General features: G+C 33.7%; 1 protein-coding gene across 3 annotated transcripts in view; it reads right to left on the bottom strand.

The window, feature by feature from the left end:
• EndoB (SH3 domain containing GRB2 like, endophilin-B) overlaps window positions 1-23278 on the bottom strand; it is a 33543-nt gene extending 10265 nt beyond the window's left edge. For 2 of the 3 annotated variants that reach the window (XM_071593575.1, XM_071593593.1), the window contains exons 1-7: window positions 23198-23278; window positions 22880-23021; window positions 22666-22794; window positions 21380-21542; window positions 16867-16930; window positions 12158-12196; window positions 10347-10537 (exon numbers count right to left, since the gene is read on the bottom strand). In XM_071593575.1, coding sequence (XP_071449676.1) covers window positions 10347-10537; window positions 12158-12196; window positions 16867-16930; window positions 21380-21542; window positions 22666-22794; window positions 22880-23021; window positions 23198-23260 — 791 coding nt within the window. In that variant the 5' untranslated portion in view covers window positions 23261-23278. The remainder of the gene's footprint in view (window positions 1-10346; window positions 10538-12157; window positions 12197-16866; window positions 16931-21379; window positions 21543-22665; window positions 22795-22879; window positions 23022-23197) is intronic. The other variant, XM_071593584.1, reaches the window with a different exon arrangement.
• Between the last annotated feature and the right edge of the window lie 2748 nt (window positions 23279-26026).

The following is a 26026-nucleotide window of genomic DNA, read 5'->3' as shown; positions in this document are numbered from 1 at the left end:
TGAACAGTGCATTGAAAATGAAGTGCTATTCCCAGAATAAAAATAAAATTCAATAACTCAAAATCTTAGCAAGCAACAAAATAAGTATCACTTAGTTTTTTCTCATAAGTCCTCAGTCATGAATTATCATTCAGAAAAATGTTAATATGGCAAATCGCAAAATATGTACCTATACTATATATCATTCCACAATAAGGCCTAACGGCTCACTGCCCAAGACACCATTGAATTCAACAATTAAAAACAGCAGAACGTCAGATCCACATACCACTGTTTCCATTATAACCATATATTTATTAAACATTCTATGAGTATTAACTCCTCAATTATAAGAAAAGGCAAACCTTAATTCTGCTCCACATCCAAATCCTAATAAACTCAAGACAGAAAATTCCCTGCAATTATGGCTACCCGCCTCTCCTTAAGGAGATGGAAGATGATTTATGATTACTGGAGTTGGTAACTGTGCTTCAACAATTTTGTTCAGATATGGGCAAACAATATATTCTGTCATCATTAGGGTAATAGGGGAATTAAAATCATGACTGCAAGACTGCCCATGCCATGATTCATACAAAGCTGCATTATTCACACAAAATTTCGAAGGCCACCATTTTCCATAAACTTATTAGTGAACCTAGTATGACTCAAAACTTATGTTGAAAAAATTCACTATCATTGCCTTCCCTATGTAGCCCCTCATTAGCAGACACTCTGTTGGTATTGAAAAAATCTAATAGCCATGCTAGTTCCTTGTAGCAAGACCCTCTCAACACAGGGGCATTTGGAATGGAATATTCCATGCATGACTTCACTTTGCCAAACTATAACTAACCGAATTTAAGTCAAGTAGGCGAGGAACACTTTATGAATTTCCCACAAGTGACTATGCCATTGCATGTTACATAAAATTGCTGTAAAATTGTAAATCCACAGGTCTGTGAGTCAAGATATCATGAAGAATAAACAAAATTCCACTGAAACCATGGATGGTATCTAATGCTATATATGTATTTTTTCTTTTACAGTCATAAACCCAGATTATCTCGCAACATCTTCCTATTCTTCTTATTAAAGATCTTCAAATTTCAGCCACTTTCTAGGCCCATCCTGATTATAATGAATGACAAATTATTATTATAAATTAGCAACCTTCATTTGAACTGCTTGATTATTCTTATATTACATGCCATTGCAAAAGGCAACAGAAATTCCTTTTAGCTTTCACATCCTGCCCCTGCAACTATCCCATAAAGGAGAAGGGCCAAAAAGTTAAAATTAAGATTAAGGACTAAGAGGACTATCTTGAGAAGATTGAGCTTACTTAGCTTTATTTGAGTTAATATCAATGGGCATTAAAATGTGGGATACCTCTGTGAACATCATTTTGTCTCCTTCAGAATTCACCTCTAAGTTATGATACAATGGGCCAAAAGGATGCAGCCTGAAGTCCCTTCTCCTTTTCCCCCCTTTGATGCTCATTGTCTCAACAGAACGTATTCATACACTGTACCAATGGCCTCTTTCTTAACGAGAGATTTAAACAGTGGCTACTCAAGAGTACCTTCAGAGTGATGAACCTCCAAGGACCTTCACTCTTCTTTAACCTGTCCCCACCCATATTATGTTTTTTTTCATTTCCCTGTCATTAAATTAGTTCTCCTGATGAGGAAATTACTTTAACTTTGTCCAAAATTATTTCAAAATAAATGGCACTTTTCATGTTTTATAATTTTCTGTAATAGAAATAACATTTGCAAAATACAAAGAAATTTTTATTAATATATAATCTGAAACAAAGATATATTTACGAACCACTCCACACTGGTGCTTTCTTTTAGGCATTGTCAAACTAGACTACAAGCCCATAAACATTCCTAAAATTAACAATTAATGGTAGGTAAGCAAATGATGGTTGAACAGCAAAGAGGAATGATGATTTACTAAAGGTAATTTGGTATAAATGAAGTTTCTTTTTCCATTTGAACAGAATATTATTTGCGCCAAATGCAGAGGAATAGGAGCTATAGGTATATTGGTAGCACCATAATGCCACCCAAAAGTGAGAGAACTTAGTCGAACTGACATTGAGACCTAAACCCATGCAGTTGGGAAGGCAGGAGATACTATAAAGATTTTCTACCAGCTATGGTTAGCATTTTATTCACAAATTCTTCAAAATCAAATTGTACAACTCCTTAAAGAAAGCACTGAACAAGGAATGCCTTGCCAAATATGTTTTTTCTTGAGGTAAGGGGTTTTTTATGAAAATTTATGAGAAGGGGCAATATTGAAATAATTTACTTCAATATACCACCTCTTCCGAATGACTTTCCTTTTTAGCCTACCCCAATGATTGTATCCCAGTCTCCCAAGTATAATTAGATTTTCTTCTCCCTTTACAAAAGTGATCATGGTAGTTCTTCAAAACCTAAGAAAACCCATGAAGTGCTCACCTTCAGTGAAAAATTCCATATTTATGAAATGATTCTAAAAGGAAATAAATTGTATTCCAAGGTTGCTAATATAGATGGCAAGAATTAACTGACTATGCAGGAGGTGAAGACATTGTCAAACATATATGAAAAATAAACTCAGTCTAGTATTTTTATGGTATCTCATACCATTTTAGTGGTAGTAAAAAGATATGAAAAAATGTAACTCATCATGAAAAAACCTTTTTTAGAAGTGTTTTGATGATGAACAGAAAATACAAGCGTGTTGTTATTGAAATGGAATATATAATTTCTGAAGGAGTGAAGGTGATCATTTTCTAAACAAAAATGTGATTTTCAGGAATTATTACTTTTAAGTCAGTTTACATATCATATTTCATAAGGGCCAGTATGTTTTTCACTCCTTTTTAAGGAACTTAATAGCAAACTATGAATCTGAAATTTAATTTTTAGTTAGGTACCTGAATTGGTCAAAAGCCTTATCTTCCAAGTAATACAAGAATACTTGTATAGAATAGCAGATTGAAGGGAATGATTGCTAGAGGAACTGGGGATGTCAACTAACCTGAACTCCCAATCCACTGACTGAATTACCTGATCGAAAGGAATTTTTTAAGGCTGTATCAAGTTAGTGTTTGTCAACTTTCTATTTTCAGGTCCATCTCTTAACCATTCATGGTAGAAGTGGAAAAGAGAATGCTGTTAAGGTAATTTCAAGGACAAAAAACTTACGAGAGAAATAATAGATAGATAGTAGTCTTTATTTTGGTGTGATATTGGATTAATAAAGAGGTTGTGGGATACATTCAAGGCACCGAAATAAGGAAAAAATTGTGCAAAGAGGGGAGGAGGCAAAAGAAAATGTATTTTGAGTAGTATACAGATATGTAGAACAAATTGAGTAGCTTCAGGTGTGATGTGGTGGAGGTCGAACATAATGAATAACTGATTGAAGCACTTTTCCACTTGATAAAATAATAAAAATATGCTTTCATGGCCCTAAAAAACTTAGCTTAAAAGCTGAGTTTTTAAAGGCCACCTATCTACATTAATAAAAAAAGGTCTATCACTTAAAAATAGTAATATGACACACCCATCAAAAGTGGGTATTGGTCAAGAAGAATGGCATGGAACGACACTGAGACCTGTGCAATGACCAATCTAAATTTCAATATGATTCCTTGTTCTAAGCACACAGTATAGAGCCAGATGATATTAATATTATTTGACCACATATAATGGTATTTATAATGATAATTCCAAATAGACATGATTATTACGTGAGTTTTAACTATAATGTAAAACATGGGATAAAACGAAGTAATTTACAGAGGTCATATAAAAAAATTTCATTATAATATGAACCATCACTAAATGAGTATCCAACGTCTTTCTAACAGAGTCAGATAAAAATAATGACACTATATTTTAACTAGGGTTTGAACTAACTAAATAAATGTATGCAGCACAGAGAATTGGAAGAAATAGAATGACTGCAATGGAGCGAACAATATGCAAATGCCAATGTGCCAAGGGTGGTAGTCCTTTGTGATTCTATCCCATTTAACTTCTATGCCCTAATTCTTAATAGAACACTCCTTTGCTATCTTATACAGATACGAATTCGACATCTTGAATTAATCTTCCTGCTTAGTCCTGATAAGTACCAGCAATGCCAGGCAATACAGCTAGTCTTCGGTAGCCATTCAAAAACCATAGGCCAGAGTGATTAAGAACTTTTAGCAAATGCAGCATGAGTTGCACAAAGAAGATTAAAAAGAAAACTGCATCATGGCAAAAACGACATCACTATTGTGTGCTCAAAACATTGTGACACTAATAAAGTTGCTTGCATGATGTGCACAAATTCAAGAATATAATTCACTTATACATAACATCTTCCATTTCAGGCATGGCTGCATTGGTCAGAGAAGGTTGACTCTTCAATGACCAAAACAGCTGTACCCAAAACAGAAGATATTACTTCAAGTCACTGAAAAACCCTACTTACTAAATTCACTTATACAAATATGCTAATTTCCTTTCAATGACAAGACAGCAAAAAAACCCAGCATTTGTATTAAGCACAAATCATTAGGCTCCAGTAACCTTCTGCTGACACGGTAGCTCAGACAGATGAAAAGATATTGCAGGAAGCACAAAACAATTCTAAGAAAAGCCAAATGCACATGAATTAAGGCAATTATGAACAATTATTGACACAATGCAACATAATTAGAAGTTTAATTTATATTAATTGCTTAATTGCAGAATAAGTAATGTTGGAGGGAAATTTAAAGCATCTTAGGAAATAGAAATGGATAGTGACATTGCAAACCTTATCCCACTGATGCATTGGGTTAATGTTGTCTTGTGAGGATTAAGCAAACTTCTATTTAATTTTTTTTTGGAAATGAGTCACACACCCCAGAATATTTATACTGACTTCCTGGATATAAGGCAAATTGTATTTCCGTCAAAGAATCTTCAATTATCTTCACCATCTTACTGTACTAATAAGAGAAAAATAAAATCATGCTCGGAAATGCTGGTAATTCCAAGAGGATTTCTCATCGCTAGCTCACAAATAATTCTAATTTTCCTAGTTGGCCATGTTTCTGATATCCCATTTTACGTTAAGTCCTTTCAATCCTGGTGCGTGCAGTCTCAAAATAAGTAGCGAGACACCGTACCACAAGAAAATGCTCAGAGTAACTAAGGTAAGTAAGCAAATTTTCTCACATCATAATTTATGTTTATACTACATGAGAATGTTATACAATTATGTATTTGCAATTTACTCATGTTACTCATACACTGAGTTTTCCAAATATGTGTGGCATAACTTAGAAACAACCCATATCCATACTGTTTTTTATATACAGTAGTGTTACACCAGTTTTCCTTGGTTAATTCTTAATGTAAATGAAATTGTACCATGTTTTTGCATATAACTCTCTACAACTTAAATTTCTAATCGTATATTCTGAATAATTAGAAGACAAATTTTCTTGGGAGACGGAAGGCACAAAGTGCCATTTTATATAATTCATCTAAGTACTGTGCTTATGAGCTTAGTTTTGTCATCACCACTGACTTGAGTAAGCAACTTTGATAATAACCAAACAAAAATAATTTTGTGATATCATAGCTTACTGTTTGATCCACAAGGAGCCAAATAGAAAGAAATATTTTAATAAGTCAAGAATACAAACAGAGAACTAAAATAAATCAAATGATAGAGAGAAGCTCCATGTTTGAAATTCTAAAGGATGTTGCAAATTTTCAAAGTCTTAAATTTTCAAAATAAGTTATTATCAATATCATAATCCATAGTCTACATAATTTTACAAATGCAGGATAGCATGTAAGAAGGTAGGTACTTAGGAGCACATCACAAATACAAATCATCCAACACCAAAAAATGTAGTATATGCAAATAAATAAAGGTCAACATCAACTGAGGCTTTAACAAAGAGTATGTACGTCAGTTTGGAGATTACAACTATTTCAAATAGTTAACATAGGAGGAGTCTGTAAATACAATAAGCCATGTTTTCTTCTACAAGCAACTTTGATTAGCTCTACTAAATTAGAAGAATCAAATACCTTTGTGAAAATACACAAATAACATTTACACCACAAGAGAGAGGAACTCACATAAAGAATCTTGGGATAGCAACTGATAATAAAATATCTAATTAAGTATTTTAAAATGGGGACTATCCAGAATAAAAAGCCAAAAAGAAGCATGTGCAACAACATGACCAAACTGGCCTCATTAGTTTGGCCAGTTTTTTAGGTCAGCAATTACGTAAAAAATCTGAATTCATCCAGTGCATTCTGACCCAGACTGCTGTTTATGCAGATATTACACTCCTCAATAACATAAATTACATTAGAATCTAGACTATTGTGGTGTCTGAGAAAAATAGATTAAATATAGTGCAGTAGAACCTCAATTAATTGTCATAAGTTGAGCTAATGGTAGGCCAGATAGATCATGAATTTTGGGGATGTGATTAGGGGAAGTACCTAACAATTTTGGTAAATTTAACCCAAAATTTATTTAAAAGCTATTACTTTATGATTATGATGAGTTAATCTATTTAGTTAACCTTGCTACTTCAACAGAGTGCATGCATTTAGTTTTTTTTTAAATGCATAAGGTTGAACGCAAAAATTGCCAATTTTTCTGCAATCAAATTTTACTGCCTAAGAAATAAAAAACCTTCAATTGTCAAAAAGGGGGAAATCATCAATTTGGGGGAAATAATTAATATATTTGATTTACCACAGTGCATCGCAGGATATTTTTTCATGAATTTTAGCTTACTTTCCTGGAGATACCTATCCTTAAAACATACATTTATTGATATTAACTCTTCAACAATAGGCAGCACTTTACTACCAATCAAATTTTACTGCCTAAGAAATAAAAAAACCTTCAATTGTCAAAAAGGGGGAAATCATCAATTTGGGGGAAATAATTAATATATTTGATTTACCATAGTGCATCGCAGGATATTTTTTCATGAATTTTAGCTTACTTTCCTAGAGATACCTATCCTTAAAACATACATTTATTGATATTAACTCTTCAACAATAAGCAGCACTTTACTACTAATGAGATTATTGGCAACGGTGGGGACGCAATATTGTTTAGAATCAATTTAAATTATAACTAAGAAGAAGCAACCTTCTTTCTTCATCTGAAAATGTTAACTTCAAATTTAAGGTGATTCAATAACGAGTTATCTTTTTATTTTGAGTGCACCAAGCCTTTGATGAGTTGTTGTAATACATACATTGAAAGTTGATTACATTTGTAAGAGCACAAGAAAGCTTACATCAATTAAAAAATACAGATTAAAAGTAATAAATAATAGCTGCCACTGACATTCATGCAGATTAGGACAAATTATGTTCTTATTTTGATAGTTTTTTGTCAGGAGTTTAAGATGTGTCTTGATGACTGACTGAGTATTTTCCAGCAGTCCTTTCAAAAAAAAGTCGTTAGTGTTTTATGCTAAGTATTAGTTTCACTAGTCAAATTTCCTCTTAACATTTATCTATGGTTCTACATTACATTCCCTCATCATCCCTCATTCCCTCGAAATCATTATATTATTAATCTTGAGCCAATTTCAGAAATACCATAGCTAATAAGCATGTGTCCTTTTCAGAAATGCAACAGTTAATACCAGTTTTCCTTAAAATTGGGCCATTCATAGGACCAGACAGCTGTAGTTTGCACTAAAAGGAAGTTTCTCTTCATGGGCACAGAAAAAGGAGGGATTGAAAACTTTACTTTTTGAAAAATAATTAAAATTAAAAAATCCATTTCGCTACATTTATTTTTTACCGACTCTTCTAATTCCTCCCTGTTTTGTGCCATTTGAGAATCTTCATTCTGTGGCCATAATGGACCCAGGGATGTTTATAATTTTTTGGCTGCTTCTTGCATCTCCACATCATGAATATGAACCATAAGATCACCTTTGTTAATTCCAACAGTAGACTGGTTTCTCCAAGATTTCATCAGTTTAAAATATTTTGTAAATACCCCCCTCTTTTTCTTACAGGCAACCCATTTATACGTAAAAATCTTTATCCTGTTTGTTTTTCTTTACACTATTAATGACTAATTTTCCCATTCCACAATATAATGATAGTAGATAGATAGATTTATTCGCCATAGAACAATACATAATGGTACAGGCTTTGTAAAGATTCAATTACATTTACCGTACCGAAACCATAGATTATATTTTGCGTTAAGCATACTTCATGGTGGGCTCTGAAAATTTCTTTATTATGCAATTTTTCTTGGAGGAATTATAACCACTTTCTGCAATGCAGCTGGGGGGCTGTTACTTGTTATGGGGGCTGCAATGCAGCCCCCCTAACAAGTAACTCTGATATATAGTTTTATATGAAAGCATAAAACACACAGATTCATACTAAAAAATTGAATGAAAAGCCATTTCTTTAAAATTTTCCTGACCTGTTGTTTGTGTACAAGAAAAATGAGTTAACTATTTGAGAAATTTAGGTGTGTCTGAAACAATAAAGACATTAATGTCAAAAAAATATTCTGAGGCTTACCATGGAATCAAGTCGATGGTATTCATGATGTAAAGATAACTACAGAAAACCAGCCAGTTCATGCCAGAGCTAGTTGAATTAGGGCCAAATAATTGAGGTTTTACTCTTTGTTATATGATACACAAGGACAAGAATCTTCAAGATTAAAGTATGATTAACTTAGAAAATTATTCATTAGTTGATCACAAATAGTTTATCATTAATCACTGGTCACAGGATTTTGTCTGTTATTTTATTATCTAAATGAATTCTAACACTTTTTCGAATAACAAATGAAATTTGGCCTATACAGTACAAAAGTAGCATAATATTTCTTTTCACCTCAATGCATTTCCATTTGTGTTTAGTTTCATTTTCCAAAAGCGACAAAAAAAGCTCATACCTGAAAGAATCATCATCATCACTGCCCTTACAAAACACAAACACAAGATTTTTGTGTTCAAATCATGTAAATACACATTTTGTCTCCTTAAATTTTCATAAATACAATATTATTTTAATAATAATGCATAATAAAGAAATGCAACATGCATTTCCTTCTAATGTCAATTGGGAACACACAACAGCCATCCATGAAGATGGATGACTTCTTGTTATCCAAGTAATCATTTTAAATTTAAATTCAGACACTAAAGTTAAATTTGAGAGTATTTAAGAGCACTAAATGAATAACTACAATAATGATTGCAAAATTTATAATGCCAAAGCAAAACATATCAGTGCAAGAGATTTTTCCTTTGAATTCCTTAGTTTTAAAAATTATTTTCCACACCTGGGTACTTCCTAGCACCAATACAGGAAAATAACATTTCACCAAAATAACTACAATAATAGGTAATTATAAAGCTGCTTCTCCAGTTATTTCAGCGCAAATATAAAATGTTAATTCCATTATACACTTCAGCTAAGATTTTTAAAGGGGTTGATTGGCATTAATGTCAATTACATCCTGTGATTTAGATGATCCTGTCTGTAAAATCCTTCTTCTATAAACTACACCATTTTGAGTCAACCATTTGCTTCAGAGTAAGAGAAATAAATGGTCAGAACAATTTCAACAAATTTTTACAACCTGGCAATTGTGAAGGTACTCTAACCACAGCCCAGATGACTATTTATCTTATATCATAAACTTAGATTTAAGTATAAAGAATTAGACAATTTACAAATTCTACAGCAATCTTCACCAATTGATAGTGAATTTTTTTCAAATTTCAAGAAAACAGAATTATAACAATTAGGCTATGTACAACCCTTAAAAAGTGGAAAATCATAAATGGGAGAGTTCTTGTATTACATTACATTATTTAAAAACTGAATGATATAACTTGCATTTATAGTAAAATAAGGTAACAGGTTATTTAGATCTACTTAAACACGATTCCATTGGTGCGTTTCGAAAAATAAATTTTGAAATTTATGTACCATTTTGTTCAGTGTTGCCGCAAGGAATAAATAATATGCTACTTACACCATTGAATACCATAATTCATTAATTTCAAAATTCTGCTCAGTAGCACTGAAGTAAAAATACTAAGGAAAACCTCAAATTCAATCAATTAAATGAAAATCAGATGGAGAAATTCAATTGCTGCTCCTATTACACTGGAATCAAATCTCAAATGTGAAATTGGAAAAATTTCACTTCTAACCCACATTCTGCTCTTCAAATTCACTGTAAATTTGATTGAATGTACTGGTGAGGTAATCATTTAATTGACCTGGTGAAATCAACTTTCACAATAAATAACCATAACACTAATTCATATCATAACACTCACCCAGCTATTTGTGCTTGAAGATCCTGCATGATGCGATGGCAGAGAGCGTAATGCTGAGCCTGAGTTTCAATGAACTGATGAAGATAGCGCAAGTGAGATGCATGTGAGCTCCCTACACCTTCCAGCAACAGCTTTGTAATTTCAGCCTGGCGATCAAACTCTGATTGGGCCACCCTGAGATCACGCTCAGCCTTGTAAGAAAAAATAATTATTCTTAAAATTAAATGCACAAAAAGTTCTTGTCCAAGCATTTATCAGGGATTATATACTGCTAAAAGCATAAAAATTCACTGTTTAGAAAAATTCACCGACTTGAGTGACAAAACAAGCATACCCAAGAGTAGATTTCAAGAATAATCACGAGGATAGAGAGGGACTTTGTATGCCCACAGACATACATGGTCTGTAGAGACCCATCTCTAATTATAACAATACTACTTCATTCATTTTGAAAAATAATATAACCATATTAAATGTCATCAATATAAATATTATTTAATATATAAATATAAGTTCTTAAATGTGATGAAGATTATCACAAAAGAATTCATCAAATGAGTAAAGTGGGTGAGCAAGTGACCACATATATACCCAATTCTTGAAACTCAGGATACAGTCCAATTTCAACTGAGCAAGCAGATAGTTACACCTACATATAAAAATATATAATGCATAGGAGAATCTTGCGTAGAATGTTTGTTCATAATTTACTGTTTTAAAACAGAAATAGTTATTTTTATAAGACAACACGAATTTGCAATAAAATGCAATAATTTAAAGAGCAAAAATCATTTGTCCTGGCTGGGATTCTTAATATGTAAAGGGAAAGATTTATCTTAAATCGAATTTCACATATTAGAAGAAACAGATGGAAAAGGAAGTGAAAATTGGGACACTAAGAAAAATTATAACTGAACACGGTAACTATTAGACTAGTAAAAAACCATGATAATTACTCATTTGAAATTTAAGACCATGAAATATATTTGAGTTTAATCCATGGTATAAAGTAAACAGTTAAGTAAAGTGGAGAAATATGTCAATATCAAATGTTTAAAAGTATTTTAGGCAAAATTTAATCGGTTTTTTTACTTCCATTAAAAATGCCTAAATCCATTTAGTTTGTACAAGTAGTTTTGGGGAACTAAGCTTACAGAATGCCAATTAAATACATGCACAGATATTGTAAATAAAATGGAATACATTTCCTCAGGAACTTCCAAATGTGTGCATCCATTGAAAATCTAGAGTTGATTTTATGAGTGCAAAGTTCTCTATTATTCAATAGGAAAGTAATACTGAAAACTCTCCATAAAACAAATCATTTGCTTAGAAATTATGTATGCATATGATGATGTATCAAGGGGACAAAAATACTCAATTTCTGAAAAAGCAACTTGCAATAATTGGTGATATACAAGGTGGCTGCAAAACCTAAATATAATTTTAGGAATTTTGAAAGCAAATATTCTATTCTATTTCATTTCTTTTAAAATGCTGACAAGGAAGATAGATTAATGAAATATCCATAAAAAGTTTCAAGCAAGGCTTATTTACCATCATGGGTCAGCAAATTTTTAAATTAAAACCATTACAGAAATGGTAAAAGAGAAAATAGCTTAAGTAAGGATACCAAAAATGCTATTAGTTATACAATTTCTTCAGTAATCCCAAATGTTCATGTTTGACAAACATACTGGAAAGGTCAACATGCCTAACTTCCAAAGTAGAAGATTCTAAGGAATGCAAAGAACATAATAGTATAATAACTTCAAGAAACTACAGGTACAATAAATGAGAGTTCAACATACCTGCTCCAGAATTACTTCTGGACTAATTCCATCTTTATCCTGTGCAATGCATTGGAAAGAAACAACCACTACTTTAATGGTATATTTTCAAAAAATACGTCTCATTCATTTAAAACATCTACATGAATGACAGTACATGTGAACTTTATTGAATAGCATAAACATGTGACTGACGATTTGTTTTGTAAATAATTCCTAGTGGAGTCCTATCCTTAGCACTAAAAATACAATTCACAGTATGTTCTTTATTCTTTATAGAAAAGAAAGTGACCCTTCATACAAGAGCAGTTCAATTCAGAATAACCACAAATTGCTATTTGCATAATTATTTGTGCATAAATACTAACTTTTAAGAATTTCATGAACAAATTTCACTTGCAGCAGCAGCACCTTATGCACTACTGGAGTTAAATTGATGTAACGTTTACCACCGCATATATGGTACACATTTAGCTAAATATATAAACAAATTAAATGTTTACATGATGTTATGTGAATAAAAATGTATGATCACTCTCTATTGAACAATCCCCAAAATATATGTACATTTCTTCTGGTTTATATGATAAGAGATACTAGTATCTATTTTCAAAAAGTCAACAATGCCTCTTTTTTACCAAGAAAAATATTTATACAAATCAGCAGTCTTCTTCAAATTTGGCTCTATCCCATGACTTCAATTTTCATTCTCGAACATGACCACAGTTTGGGCTAAATCTTTGAGTCGTGGCCTAATGCCTTTTATTTTGATATTTCTATTTTACCCTCTAACAAATCCCAGTTCTTTTCTGCTGAATGAGCATATATTTTTTTCCAAATAAGATAACACAATGTTCAAATTAATATATTGGTATATGATCATCAAAAACTCCCATAGTAGTATGCACATTACTGGTTACTCAACTAGAAAATTTTCATTACAATACTAATCCATGCCCAAATAGGTATTCTTAATTCTTTATTTTAAATCTAGCATATTAGCTAGAGGGTCAGCCCCATAAATAAGCAAACTAAATCTATCAGATAAAATTATTCCAGATCAAAGAAAAAATTACTTAAATTCTTCATAATAGCACCTTTGTGCATCGACATACTATAGCCAGTACATATGCCAGTCATTGTATGCTTCCTAGAAGGTGTTGACGGGAACCTTGTTCAGGCACTTTATTAAAGCCTCATTGATGTTATCCAGCATTCCAAAATTGTTGCTTTTCAAGCTCCTTTTAATTCTTGGTAACAAAGAGAAGTCTGGAAGTGCCACATTGGCGCTGAAGATAACTTTCATGGCAGTCTAAGAGGTCACACAAGATTGTCACACGAAAAGTCCACCGGCCTTCTGATAGCATCCTGGGGACCATCTTGGCACACACCTTCCTCATGGCTAAATCTTCAGTAAGAATGTGTAGTGGTTTTTAAGATATTGCACCCTACTGCTAACATTCTGACACTCGGGCATTGATTGGAATTAAGCATGTCTATCACTTTTTGAGCATTTTCACCAAACTGTGTAATCGACAGACGTCCAAGGCATTTCTCATCATCCACCTCCTCTTTACCCTACGAGAATATCTTGTGCCAGGGAAAAACAATTTTTTGGAACATCGCTATTTCTATTAGCATCCGTCACAATTGTCATGGTTTCAGAACCCAATTTTCTGAGCTTAAGGCCAAATTTTATCTTATTTCGTCGTACCAGAGAATGTAGCATCATGAATCAGTGACACTACCCTCAAGTGGGGGTGCAGGCTATCAGCAAACCTCACTCTGTAACGACCCACAGATAATTGATGTGGGTAGGATTTCTTGCCCATCACCTTTCCCACCACAAACCAACCCCCTCCAGCCATCCACGTTAATGGGAGTAAATCATTCAACTTATTTTTTAGGTAGACCCTGTACATCCTTATACTGTACCTCATTGTCTCGAGTTAAGCACCTTTGTTATTCCAAAGTAACTAAATATACTTCTGGCAGATGAAGCTATTACCATCTGTCTGGCATAGTACTTGGAAGTACAAATGTGTTTCCCATTCCCCAAGTCATCATCATGGCCTAGTAAGGATTGATTTGTAGCAACCAATCAAGCTAGTCAGTCAATCTCTTTCTAGTTCCCTTCTTGTCAAAATTTTGTCTACCTTTCCTCTATCAATATACTCTTCATAGTGGCTTTAATATAATCTCAGGATATCATGAAATATCAGGATGCATTCGATTATTTTCCATTTCTCTAAGTATATAAGATCACCATTTTACCCTTCTATCTTTCTCAACCACTCTTTGAAGTACTCCTTTAATCTACTTAATTTCCGCAGCACTTCTATCATTGACATTTCCCTTATTTCTTCTCTTATTTTTATTGCCGCTGCTATTAATCATGTTTCACAGCCAAGGAACACTAAACTCTATATTAAATTTTTATCAACTACTTCCTTTAGTCTAAACTCATACTGAAATCTATTCCATCAGTAGTTGCATCTCTTGATACAAAAATTTTTTTCCAGCATCATTTTGCTCACTATCTTCCTCTTTCTTACTACAGTGATTAACAGTAAAAATAGCAAATTAGTAAGTTTTTAAAAAATATTTTTTCTTAGATTTTCTTGAGGTTTATTTTTTGTTTTGAGGGCAGATTATTATCTGTTTCACTTAAATATCTTCAGGTTACAATTTTCCTTCTACTTGTGCCTCCCAATGACATCTCTTGTCACTCGTTATACTACCTTGATCAAAAATTTCCCGGAATTTATTCAGAAAATTAAAAATACAAGTTTATTCATCTAAATCTATATTGTCCCCTTCAAAGTAATCCCCATCGACTGCAACACACTTATGCCAGCGCTTGATCCAATCCTCGAAACATTTTTTATATTCGGTTTTCGGTATGTCCATCAGTGCTTCCTGCGATTTTTCCATTACTTCCTCTCGGCTGCTAAAACGCGTTCCCCGTAATGGTTTTTTAACTCGATTGAACAGAAAGAAGTCACAGGGAGCCAAATCAGGTGAATTCGGTGGCTGTTGGATGGTATTTGTTGCATTTTTCGTCAAAAAATTACGAATAATGATAGCACTGTGCGACGGTGCGTTATCATGGTGCAAAATCCACGAGTTTTCTGCCCACATTTCTGGTCTCTTTCGGCGAATTGCTTCACGCAAACGTCTCATAACGCCCAAATAATACTCTTTGTTTACTGTCTGGCCTTCTGGCAAAAATTCATGATGCACTACACCGTTGTAATCCATGAAAACCGTCAGCATTGCCTTCTTTTTTGACTGAAAACGACGTGGTTTTTTTGGTCTCGGCTCATTTGGTGAACGCCATTCACTTGCCTGATGTCTGGATTGCGTGTCGTACTCATAAACCCACGTCTCGTCTCCAGTAATGATCCTTTTGATGAATGTGGGATCGGATTCAGCCTCGCAAATCATGTCTTTTGCGACGTCAACACGGTCTCTTTTTTGCATGAAATTGAGGTCTTTTGGCTCTGCTACACGACGGAAACCCAAATCATTAACCACAATGTCTTGGGCGGATCCATAGGCAATGTTCAAGTCCTCCGCTATTTCTCTGATGGTTAATTTGCGGTTATTGACCAACATTTCTTTTACTTTATCAATTTTTTCACCGACTTTCGATGTCGATGGTCTGCCACTGCGTTCATCATCTTCGATTGACTCACGACCACTTCTGAACCGCTCGTGCCACTGGTAAACGACCGTTTTTTTTTAGAGAATCGTTGCCGAAACACTTTTCCAACATTTCCAACGTCCGTGCGCCACTAAATCCGTTTTTTACGCAAAATTTAATACAAGTTCGTTGTTGCAAATTTAAATCCATTTCTGAAATTGTAAAAAATCGCCAACACACACAGAGATAGATGTACTCTTGGCTACGTAACTTTTGCAAATGTCAAGTTATGACACTAAGATTTAAAGGGAATATCAACAACAGATGTACCAATTTAACAAAAAAAACAGAACTCAAATCGGAACGATGGGAGCGCCACACGGTGGTTATTCCGGGAACCTTTTGATCAAGGTAGTATGACTTCTTTATCGGCCATGTTAGGCATCCATTCATTCTAAGGTTTTATATTCCTTCATCCCCTTCTTCACAAAGGTTACATTGGTTTTCTTCCTTTTCCACTATTGTCTTCAAACCACAAAATAATCTTTCTCTATGCATTAATAAACAGCCTTTCACCTTTTCCTCATTTTTGTTTAATGCATTGCATTAAAGATCAAAAGTGATGATAATACTTCCTTCCAAGTGTTCTTTATTTCAGCTTCTGCTCTACTTTCATCACATTCCATCCTTTTGTAGAAGAAAAAAACAGCAATTGCAAATGGGAGGGCATTTTACAGAAATTAAATCATGAGAATCCATTCATTATGAGCAGCTACTCCTGAGAAGTTCACCACTCATTTACATAACTCCTGGTCCTGGAAATCTACCTGCTGAAGGTCATATAATACCTAACAACAAAAAACTGCAACCATTACTAATTGTATACTGCTGCTGCTATTGCTATTCATTACCGAAGAAATCATGGCTAAATTAACCTTCATAAAACAACTTTTTATTTGTCATTTGTTCATCTTTGACCCAGTATTATGCATCAATATTGAATAATTTATCAATGACCATTGACCCTCTGTCATTGGATATACATTTCCCTCATGGAAAATAGGTACCGTATATATGAACTCACATTCTGTTGCCCTTGCATGGATCTGGCTTTTCTCAAACGGTTTTTGCAAGCATCCAAGTCAATTCTGAAAATGAAATAAATTCTTTTACTATGCAATGACCCATCAAGGCTTAACACATAATGGCATTTGCCAAATCCACTTACCTCAACCCTAATTCAAGATTAAAGCGAAATCTTAGACAATTTAGATCCTACTCGATAAACCCTAAGAGGGATGACTCTGTTAACGGACAAGCAGCCTCATAAGCCAAATGAGTTATAAAGGAGATCATCCAAGGTGAGAAGGTAACACAAGTATTGTGATTTCTGGAGAGAAGAGTGATCCAGCATGGAGTTATGTCTGGTGAGGGGTGTTAGTAGATGTAGATCTCTTGCCTTTGACAACGTCCAGCATGCCAAATGTTTATGTGAGCTCCAAGCAGTGTTTTGCATTAGTGCAATTTTAATAACAGTTCACAATTCAGCTAGCTTTGAAGATCTTTTTTATTTAATTTCATTCAATCGGTTATTAGAAAGAATATGAACTATATAGATTTCCAAATGCTGTACACTATGAAATGTTCATGTAGAGGAAAAGACCATGGGAAGCTGATTTGGTGCTTACTATTCTCCAGTGAAAAGAAAGATAGCTAGGGAGTGAGGACAGTACACAAAGAACAATTTAGAACATTGAACTACTACAACAGATGTATACAAACCAAAAAATCTATTATCAGATATGTCCAAGATGGTAACAGCCCAGGAAAACCTGTAAAACATGGAATTATCAGGGAATTCTCTTAGGTAAGAATCAGGGAAGATTCATCGCTCCATGTATTTTTATGGAACCTCTGACTATAAATGTATAGAGTGTCTCGGAGTGGGCTTCAAGAGAAAAATCTTGAGTTTTGCATCTCAAAAGTTAATCCTTTCTTTAAGAGAGCAGAAACTTCAAAGTCATATCTTAAGAAAAAGAAGAAAATGGAACTCACATTATAACTTTTTGTGTCTAGCAGTTTCATATTGGCCAGTTATACCTGTTTTCCTTTTTGGACATCAACAAGAAACTATCTAGTAAAATTTTTAATCATGTATCATTATTCTGGGAATTACTGACAAAGGTAATGGTACCTCTCCTTTGAAAAGATCTATCTCTGCCTAAGACAACTACTGCATGATACTAAGTTCTATTTGCACCCACTCCAAAAAAATATGTCTCTAAGAAGGTTATCCTAGTATTTCTTGAAATTTGTGCAGATCCAAAAAATTAAGAAAAGTAAAACCACATTGGATCATTGCTAATTCCTATAATTGCTAAGATTGTTTCCATCATGGCAAACTTGCCACTCATATTCAAATCTTTGGGCATCATGTAATACCATTCTGACAAGTTGGGTTACCCGTTACACCTAATTTTTAATAACCTGGGTGGGCAGTTGCATTCCTATTCACTCTGTACAATAATTTAAATAATTGTTGAAATTGGAATTATGAAAAAATTAATTGAGCTATAATGACCACAATCAATTAGAAAAATATGCTCTCAAAAATTAAAAATATTATAGTAACTGTATAAATGCTAGGAATAATATCATTATATGAAGATCACTGGGGTCTAATTGCTGGAACACCAGATGATCAAAATGTTGATGTTGTCTCCGGTGCAATCAATTTCATCAGGAATAATCTTTTTTCATTTGTGCAAAATGTTACTCTGCTTTTTCTTACAGGTCAATAGCAATGTGCATTAACTTAATTTTTGGCTTTAGCCCAGACAGAATTTAAAGCAAGATGTAATACCCACTTCTACTAAAGACCTCAAATCGATCACCTTTTATTCCTCAGCTCTTTTCAGTAATTCAGTGTATTCATCAAGGAAGGAGGAAAAGAGCATGGGCCTATACAAACTTAAATGATATGGAATAACTTGAAACCTTAACATTAATATACAGTAATTTGATTAATGAGCAAAAGCATTCTGAAATAATAATAATATCATTATATGAAGTTATATCATTATATGGAGTTATGTCTGGTGAGCATTTGACAATCAGTCGATATTAATGATTTGCACTAACCTCAAGAACAAGGACAAAATTAAGGAGATAGATGCTTCAAATGGAGTGACAAGAATATCTATGAAATGGCTACATATTATCAATAATTTTGAAAGGTTGCTTCTCATATGGATAAACAAAAAGCAATTGCAAGGCGATGCTATTAACAAAAACATAATTTGTGAGAAGGTGAAAGTGATCGTCACGGATCTAGTTAAGAAGAAGCCAGAATCATCAATGGCCAAAAAAGAGGTATTTAAGGGAAGCCATGGGTGGATCAAGAAGTTGAAGAGAAGAACCGACATAAAGAGCATTGTGGGACTTGGTGAAGCAGCAGGCTCTGAATCAAAGGCAGCTGAGAACTTCATCGGTGATTTCAAGAAGCTAGTAGACTCTTGAGGGTTACCTGCTGCAACAGATTTACAATAGTAATGGGTTGGAATTTTTCTAGAAATGATGCCGAAGTGAACCTATATAACAGCATAAGAGAATGCATTACTTGGTCACAAGCCAATGAAAGACTGTCTCATGCAGCCATTTTGTGCCAATGAAAGCAATGATTTGAAAACTCCAGCTTATTTAATATTCAGAAACTCCACAAGCCCTCAGTAAGTGTAAAGTTCAGAAGAGTAGGCTAAATTTGATGTAGGGGACATGGTGAAGCATGGGAAACTATTGCATTGTACATTGAGAAGAACCACCCTGATAAGTAGTTGCTATAGGTGCTACAAATGCATTTAATGAATTCTGTGTTGCATTTTCAAAAAAAATTGGGTCAGCAAAAACATATTTCAAGACAGCTTTCTATTGAAAAAAAATAGCACTGTATTATAAATAATTACAAATAATAACATGAATTTATAAGGGAAAAATTGTTTCACTCTACAAGAAAGACTCCAGAATGAATTATGCTCATTGTACAAGGTTCCACTATACTGTTCTTTCAACAAGGTTTTAAATTATTCGTGCTTTATAAAAAAGGAAGTTATGTTGCCGCACCCAGTGATGGCTCTCAGGCTCTAATAAAAATCATGGATTTTCCAAGCTACCATGAAGCCAAAATTGCATTCCTGAATGCTGGAAAAACTATTCTAAATCAGCAAGAATGTTTTTACAATAATGAAGAAGGCATTTCCAATGAACTTAATTAAAATTACATAAATATCAAAATAGACAGGAGAAAGAAGAAAAATTAAACCTTCCACCATAACTACCCAATCCACTGGCGAAGTGGAAGAGCAAACTGGAAAAAAATCAAATGAGCTCTTAATTTTTTAGGAAAAAAGTAATTCGACAAATGTTTCAAAAACACTGGGAAGGATAGTCTGGTGTAATGCAGCCAAATGATGAGTCAAAGGTTCATGTTATGCATTCTTCATAAAATTTGGCCATTCGTCTTTGAGGGAAGTCAGGAAACAAGAGAGGGCTTGTTGGGCTCCAAAAGAATGCCCAAACCAAGAAAAATGTCAGATGACAGAAAAAAATGCAGTCAAATAACAAATTCCTGATATTATTTACACAGTGAAATATGCTTCATTTTTTAAAAACACTTTTCCAAATTCCCTTCCCTATAGGGCAAACTGGCTAGCAAATTAAATGCGATTTTTTTCAAATAACTAAGGGAAATACCAAAATGGTTACTTAAATCGAGTCATGCACCGATGTGCACTGAAATGTAAGAATTACCACATGAAAATCATTCCCTTTGACCAGAATTAAAACACAGATCGCTCAATGTCTGTGTCTGAGTGATGAACCTCAAGTCATTCATAATCTTGACAATACTGTACATTTATGGGGTGATACATTTCAAATTTTTATGGAACAATATTTATTAGACATTTTCCTGCTTTTATTCCAAATTTAACTTTTTACTAGAAAAAACAGGTGAATTTTATTTACCATAAATTCTTGGCTCTAGGTGTTACCCAAGTGTGTACACTGTAAGCAGTTAAACCAATATCAAACATTGTCGAATACAGTCACAAACATGACATTAAGTCCATGATTTTCCATATTGCAAGTAGATCTGAACCGATAAGAAACTGACCCTCAAGGTGATCACCAGGAGGAGAGGTCAACTACTTATCATTATACCCCTTAGTTCCTTCTCGTAACTCTTTAGAATGGATCATTCATTAAAAGCCAGATTGTTACAGTAACTTCTGCCACACATGTTTAATAGTGGGGTATGTACGTTGAAAACAAACAGCAGCACCTAGCAACTGCAACTTAGGCTTATGCTAGGAAATTAATGCAAGGAGAGCAGTTAGGGGAGGAAGGATTTGTCTTCCTTTGGGATTGAAACAGAAATACTCCAGTTTTTCTATCACAAGGACATAATATCATATTCATAGTTGATGACTCAAGTCTGATTCAGCAGGGTAACTCTTAACTCTAAATAAGCAATGTTAACTATAGGAAAATGTAAATTTGATGATTGTTTTCCAAACCATTAGTTTACTAAGAATGCTCACCTCTTGCCTTCCAAGATACTACGCTCCTTTATGATAGTCTTCATTTCTCCATCCAGAAACTTCCTCAAAGGATGAACATAGCAGCTCAACACTGAATTGCTATAATCTCTCTCGGCATGCCCAAGCTTCTTTTCACATTCTCCCACCTTTATTAAGGTGCTCCCTAATATATGACAGAATTAAATTAATGGTAGATCACTTATACTACATTGTAGCTCCTAGTTACATAAGCTAAATTGTTAAGATTGTAAAATCCACATTTAATTAAAACAATATGAGCACCCTTTTAAACCAAATAAGGGCCTTCATTGAATAACAGTAGTTTCCTTCAAGAGGAAGACCAATAGTAAAACAATACTAAAGGTTCATTGCATTGATTTCTCTATTTCATATCCCTGCTAAAAAGCCATTACAAAAATTCTTAAATTTTGATTAGGTTGCTTTGCAAGATGATATAGATTTATTTTATAATTCCATCTCCATGACCATGGCACATTCATTGGGTTGTCAGAAAATCCGTCTTCAACGCCCCAGATAGACACCAATTCTTTGATTCAATATTAATTTTCATTGATAAAAATTGGAGATTAATATCAGCGAAATGCAATAAACTATGCATTAATTATGACTGCATTAGTGGGGCTATATCTAAAAAAGTTGTTTCAACGTGCAATATTAGTTTATGCGGTGTGTCTCAGAAACATAAAGAGGATATACTAGATAGGAATGTTTTATATCTCTCCCTTACTTGCCGATTCTTACGTAAAATTTACCGTTACATAATTGCGACCTTCATATTTCTGAATTAATTACTTAAAATGCACTACGGCACAGACTACTTTCACTGATGGGAGACATGAACATTTTATCATAAAATCAAGAGATTTCCCAAATATACCAAAGTTTATAGTTGGAAGAATTAGTTTACGCATGACTTGAGGCCGACTTTTCTTAACATAAGACAAAGCAGAACTGTTAATTAAAAGACCTTTCATTGCTAAATAGCACCCGTCTTCCTAGTCTCGCCAAAGAATGAGGATAAACGTTCAAACATTAAATGTATAAAAGGAACCAAAACCGTAACATTCACAACCGCACACAATAAGGAGGTTGGAGATAGTTGGGTTAATATTTCCATTCACTGGAATACCTACACAGAAATCAGAGTAAACACTATCTTTACTCTCGATGCTCACAGTATGCTATTCGGGGCACTTGAGAACTTCAGTGAGCGCAAGAATGGAAAACGTTTTCAATTTTCTAAATGAACGCCGCATAATACATACCATAAGCTGTACCTGGTCCAAACTCACTACCAGCCTGAATCATATCAAGTCCAAGATATTCCAAGTTTGTCAAACGGTTCGGTTTTTTCTTGTCGATCTTCTCCATTAGGAAGTCTTCCACTCGATTGCCTTTGACGAAATGACAAGTGACAATTACACTCAAAGTACTGTCACAAAGCAATAACTATAAAAATTGTTCCGGATATATCATTACCAGGATTTGGGGTCAAGACTGCTTCGGTATCCCAAACTAACTTTTCGGTCCATAATTTCGTTGCATCAGACCTTTCCGCTAAGTGCTCAAACTGAGCGTCCAACTCAGTCTTGATGGAAGTCCCCAACTTCTCCTCTGTAAGCTACAGTAAAAAAATGAAACTTCGCATTATAAACGAATATTTTGTAAGTTCCATCCAGACAAAGTAAAAATTATCTAGAATTTAGCCGTGGCAAGTAATTTGAAACTATTAGTTAATGTAGTAAATACAGTTTTTAAACAAAGTGAAAATATATCATAAAATATTCCAAAAATTACCTGAACAACTCGATTAAACACAGTCCCAGCATCTTTGACAAGCTTTTTCATGTTGAAGTCCATTTTAGCAGGTTGCGCAGCTCGTATCGATCGTATGTATTTAACTCGTGCGCAACGAAAATGAAAAGCCGAGATGCGCTGATGTCACGTGAGCAACGTGGTAATTTGAATACAGTTTTCTACTAATCTATTTCCTTTCTTTATTAAACGGACAAATGTACCTTAATGAAAAGAGGGAAACCATATTTTTTATTATTTATGTTAATATATTCATTATCATTATGCTGGAAAGGACAATTTTTATCATTTGGAAATACGATCGAAATTATAAATGAATACTTAGTTGTCACCGTTGTTACATAATCACCATTTTATTTTGTTCAGTAGGTCTTATAGACACTTTGAGGTTTGTCAAAGAAGTCACAAAAAAGTTAATCGGAAATGTATTTCTTTATTCTGCTACATTTGTGGTAAACATGTCTTTTAGTTTAAACCTAATGGGTAATGAATGTTAATAGTACCACAATACATGCATATGTAGGTCAGACCATCACCCGCGTATTTTCAATGGGTTTCGCTTCCACTAATAGGTCTTTTCGGAAAACACTCAACAACGGCAATTTGGTCCTTTGAGCTAAAACATTTACTTATAATTGCTGGAGCTGCTTTCCAATACCCAATGCAGGTGGATTTATCCTAAATATACATATTGTGTCCTAGGAGAAGGGTGACTTACTCCTTGGTGGTGCTAGGCCTCATGCTAAGAGTAAAGTATTATAGGCATTATTGCCATCTTTCTCTTGAGTGTTTTATAGATGCTTCATCTCATCATGAGTTCACTTGCCCCTCACCTACTTCTGCTTTTGCAGACTGGTCTTTCCCAATTTCAAACTGAGTCTCTAACACTGTTTCTCAAGCTACCTGACTACAAGTTGGTGCATAAGCCTTAGTTTTCTACAATACATTGGATTAAATCAACTTGATTTTTTATCCAAAGGCAATCAGAATATCATTTTGATACACTGATAGATTAATCATTATTTAGTGCCTATTAAAAACCCTTTTGCTGTTCAAGGATATCAATGTCTATTAATACGGCACCATCGAAATGTAAATGAAAATAATATAGATATACATATATGTGCATGCTCACTTGTGAAATTATGTAAATTAATTATTATTATCAATTATATATATACGAGGGTGGTCTGAAAAGTTTCTGACCTCAAAAATTTCAGAAAAATGTCTTGTATCTTTGTTAGGTCGGAAACTTTTCAGACCACCCATGTAGATATGTGTATATGTGAGTCGCAGTAGTCCAGGGGTAGAGAATTGGACTACTGATTAGAGAGCCCGGGCTCGATTCCCAGGGAAGCCTCTCTGGGCATCCTCAGCTCCACCCAAGCTATGTGATTTTTCGGGAACAAGATTTTCCTGGGGAAACCATAACCAGCACAGGAAAAGGAACTGGCCCACCTAGCCTGATGTGTGAATTTCACATGCCGCCAGACTTAGTATTGGGTGAACTCTACCATCACCTACCAAACCAACCTTTGGGTAGATTACTCTGTTTATGGTTTATATATATAAATATATATATTTTTATATGTTCATAAACACACGCATATAATATATACAGGTAATAATCCTTCAGAAACCTTAAAGTGGAGTCTAATAAATCCTTAATATCTTAACATGTGTATGAATATCAAATTCTTCATCCTGCAGCAATTTAGAGTAGGACACACGACAAAATATTCAATCAATTAATATGAAAGAATTCTTATCATTTTAAATTTCTCAGATTCTCACTCTGAATATATTTTATTACTAATAATTATTATTCCATTGTGTTTCATTAGCCAATTTCATTCCGTAAATTATTATGGCAACACTGACTTTTTAAATTTAAAGGTTTTTTATTTGAACTATGGTTTTCTTTCTTAAGCTATCTATCAAATTTTATGGAATTACTCTTAAAAAATTAGTTTAATAATTTGCTCTTAGGTATCAGTAAAAGGATGCATTCTGCTGATGACAGGAGTATGCTTTTGGGTTGCATAATAACAGTTTGATTTGCCTCCCTAACCTAATCTCCCTGTTTTTTACCGACTAAATGAATGAAACCTAAACGTACATCCAAAATTGTGTATTTAACCAATCATGTCATGCCTCTCCATGGTAAAACAAAGTTAATGAAATAAAGCATGAAATGCAGACATGGGAAGTGATGCTCCCGTTGATACGTGTCTAATGAAATTTCATCATAATGCCTCCTTTATTTGCATGTCATTTTGCACATTTACGTTGCACAATATTTTTATATTTCAATGCCTTTTAAAGGGTGCTATTAGGGATGGGGGGGAAAGAAGTTCAATGGAATACATGTGTACTAATATTTTCTCAGTTATTTTTTTAGTTACAAGGGAAATATCTATATAGTTAGGTATCTAAGCTATTTTTCGAACCATGAAAAAGCCATTTCTGTGCTGCATTCTTCATTTAGTTAGTTCATGAGTTGTGAATCTTGTAGGAGTGAAAATTTCAAAGGATTTACATGCATGAAAATATTTGTTGAATTTAAGTTTTCACAAGTATCATTGAAATGATTTATTGCAATTTTATACAAATTAAATTTCACATGAGTTTTCTAAAATAACATGTAAAATGTGTTGCATAAACAACTATAAAAATTATCAGGATACATATCTCATTTATTTTTCTTCATAGTAATTTTTGTCATTGGAATATAGCAGTTGTTTATGACTCCAACATTTTCATCTTCTGCAAATTTAGGACTCCTATTTCAAATGAATATTGTAAATTAAT

This window comes from Hetaerina americana, unplaced genomic scaffold (genome assembly GCF_022747635.1).
Source record: "Hetaerina americana unplaced genomic scaffold, ioHetAmer1.1.p SCAF_1, whole genome shotgun sequence".
Taxonomy (NCBI): Eukaryota; Metazoa; Arthropoda; class Insecta; order Odonata; family Calopterygidae; genus Hetaerina; species Hetaerina americana.
This window is presented reverse-complemented; position numbering and strand designations above follow the sequence as displayed.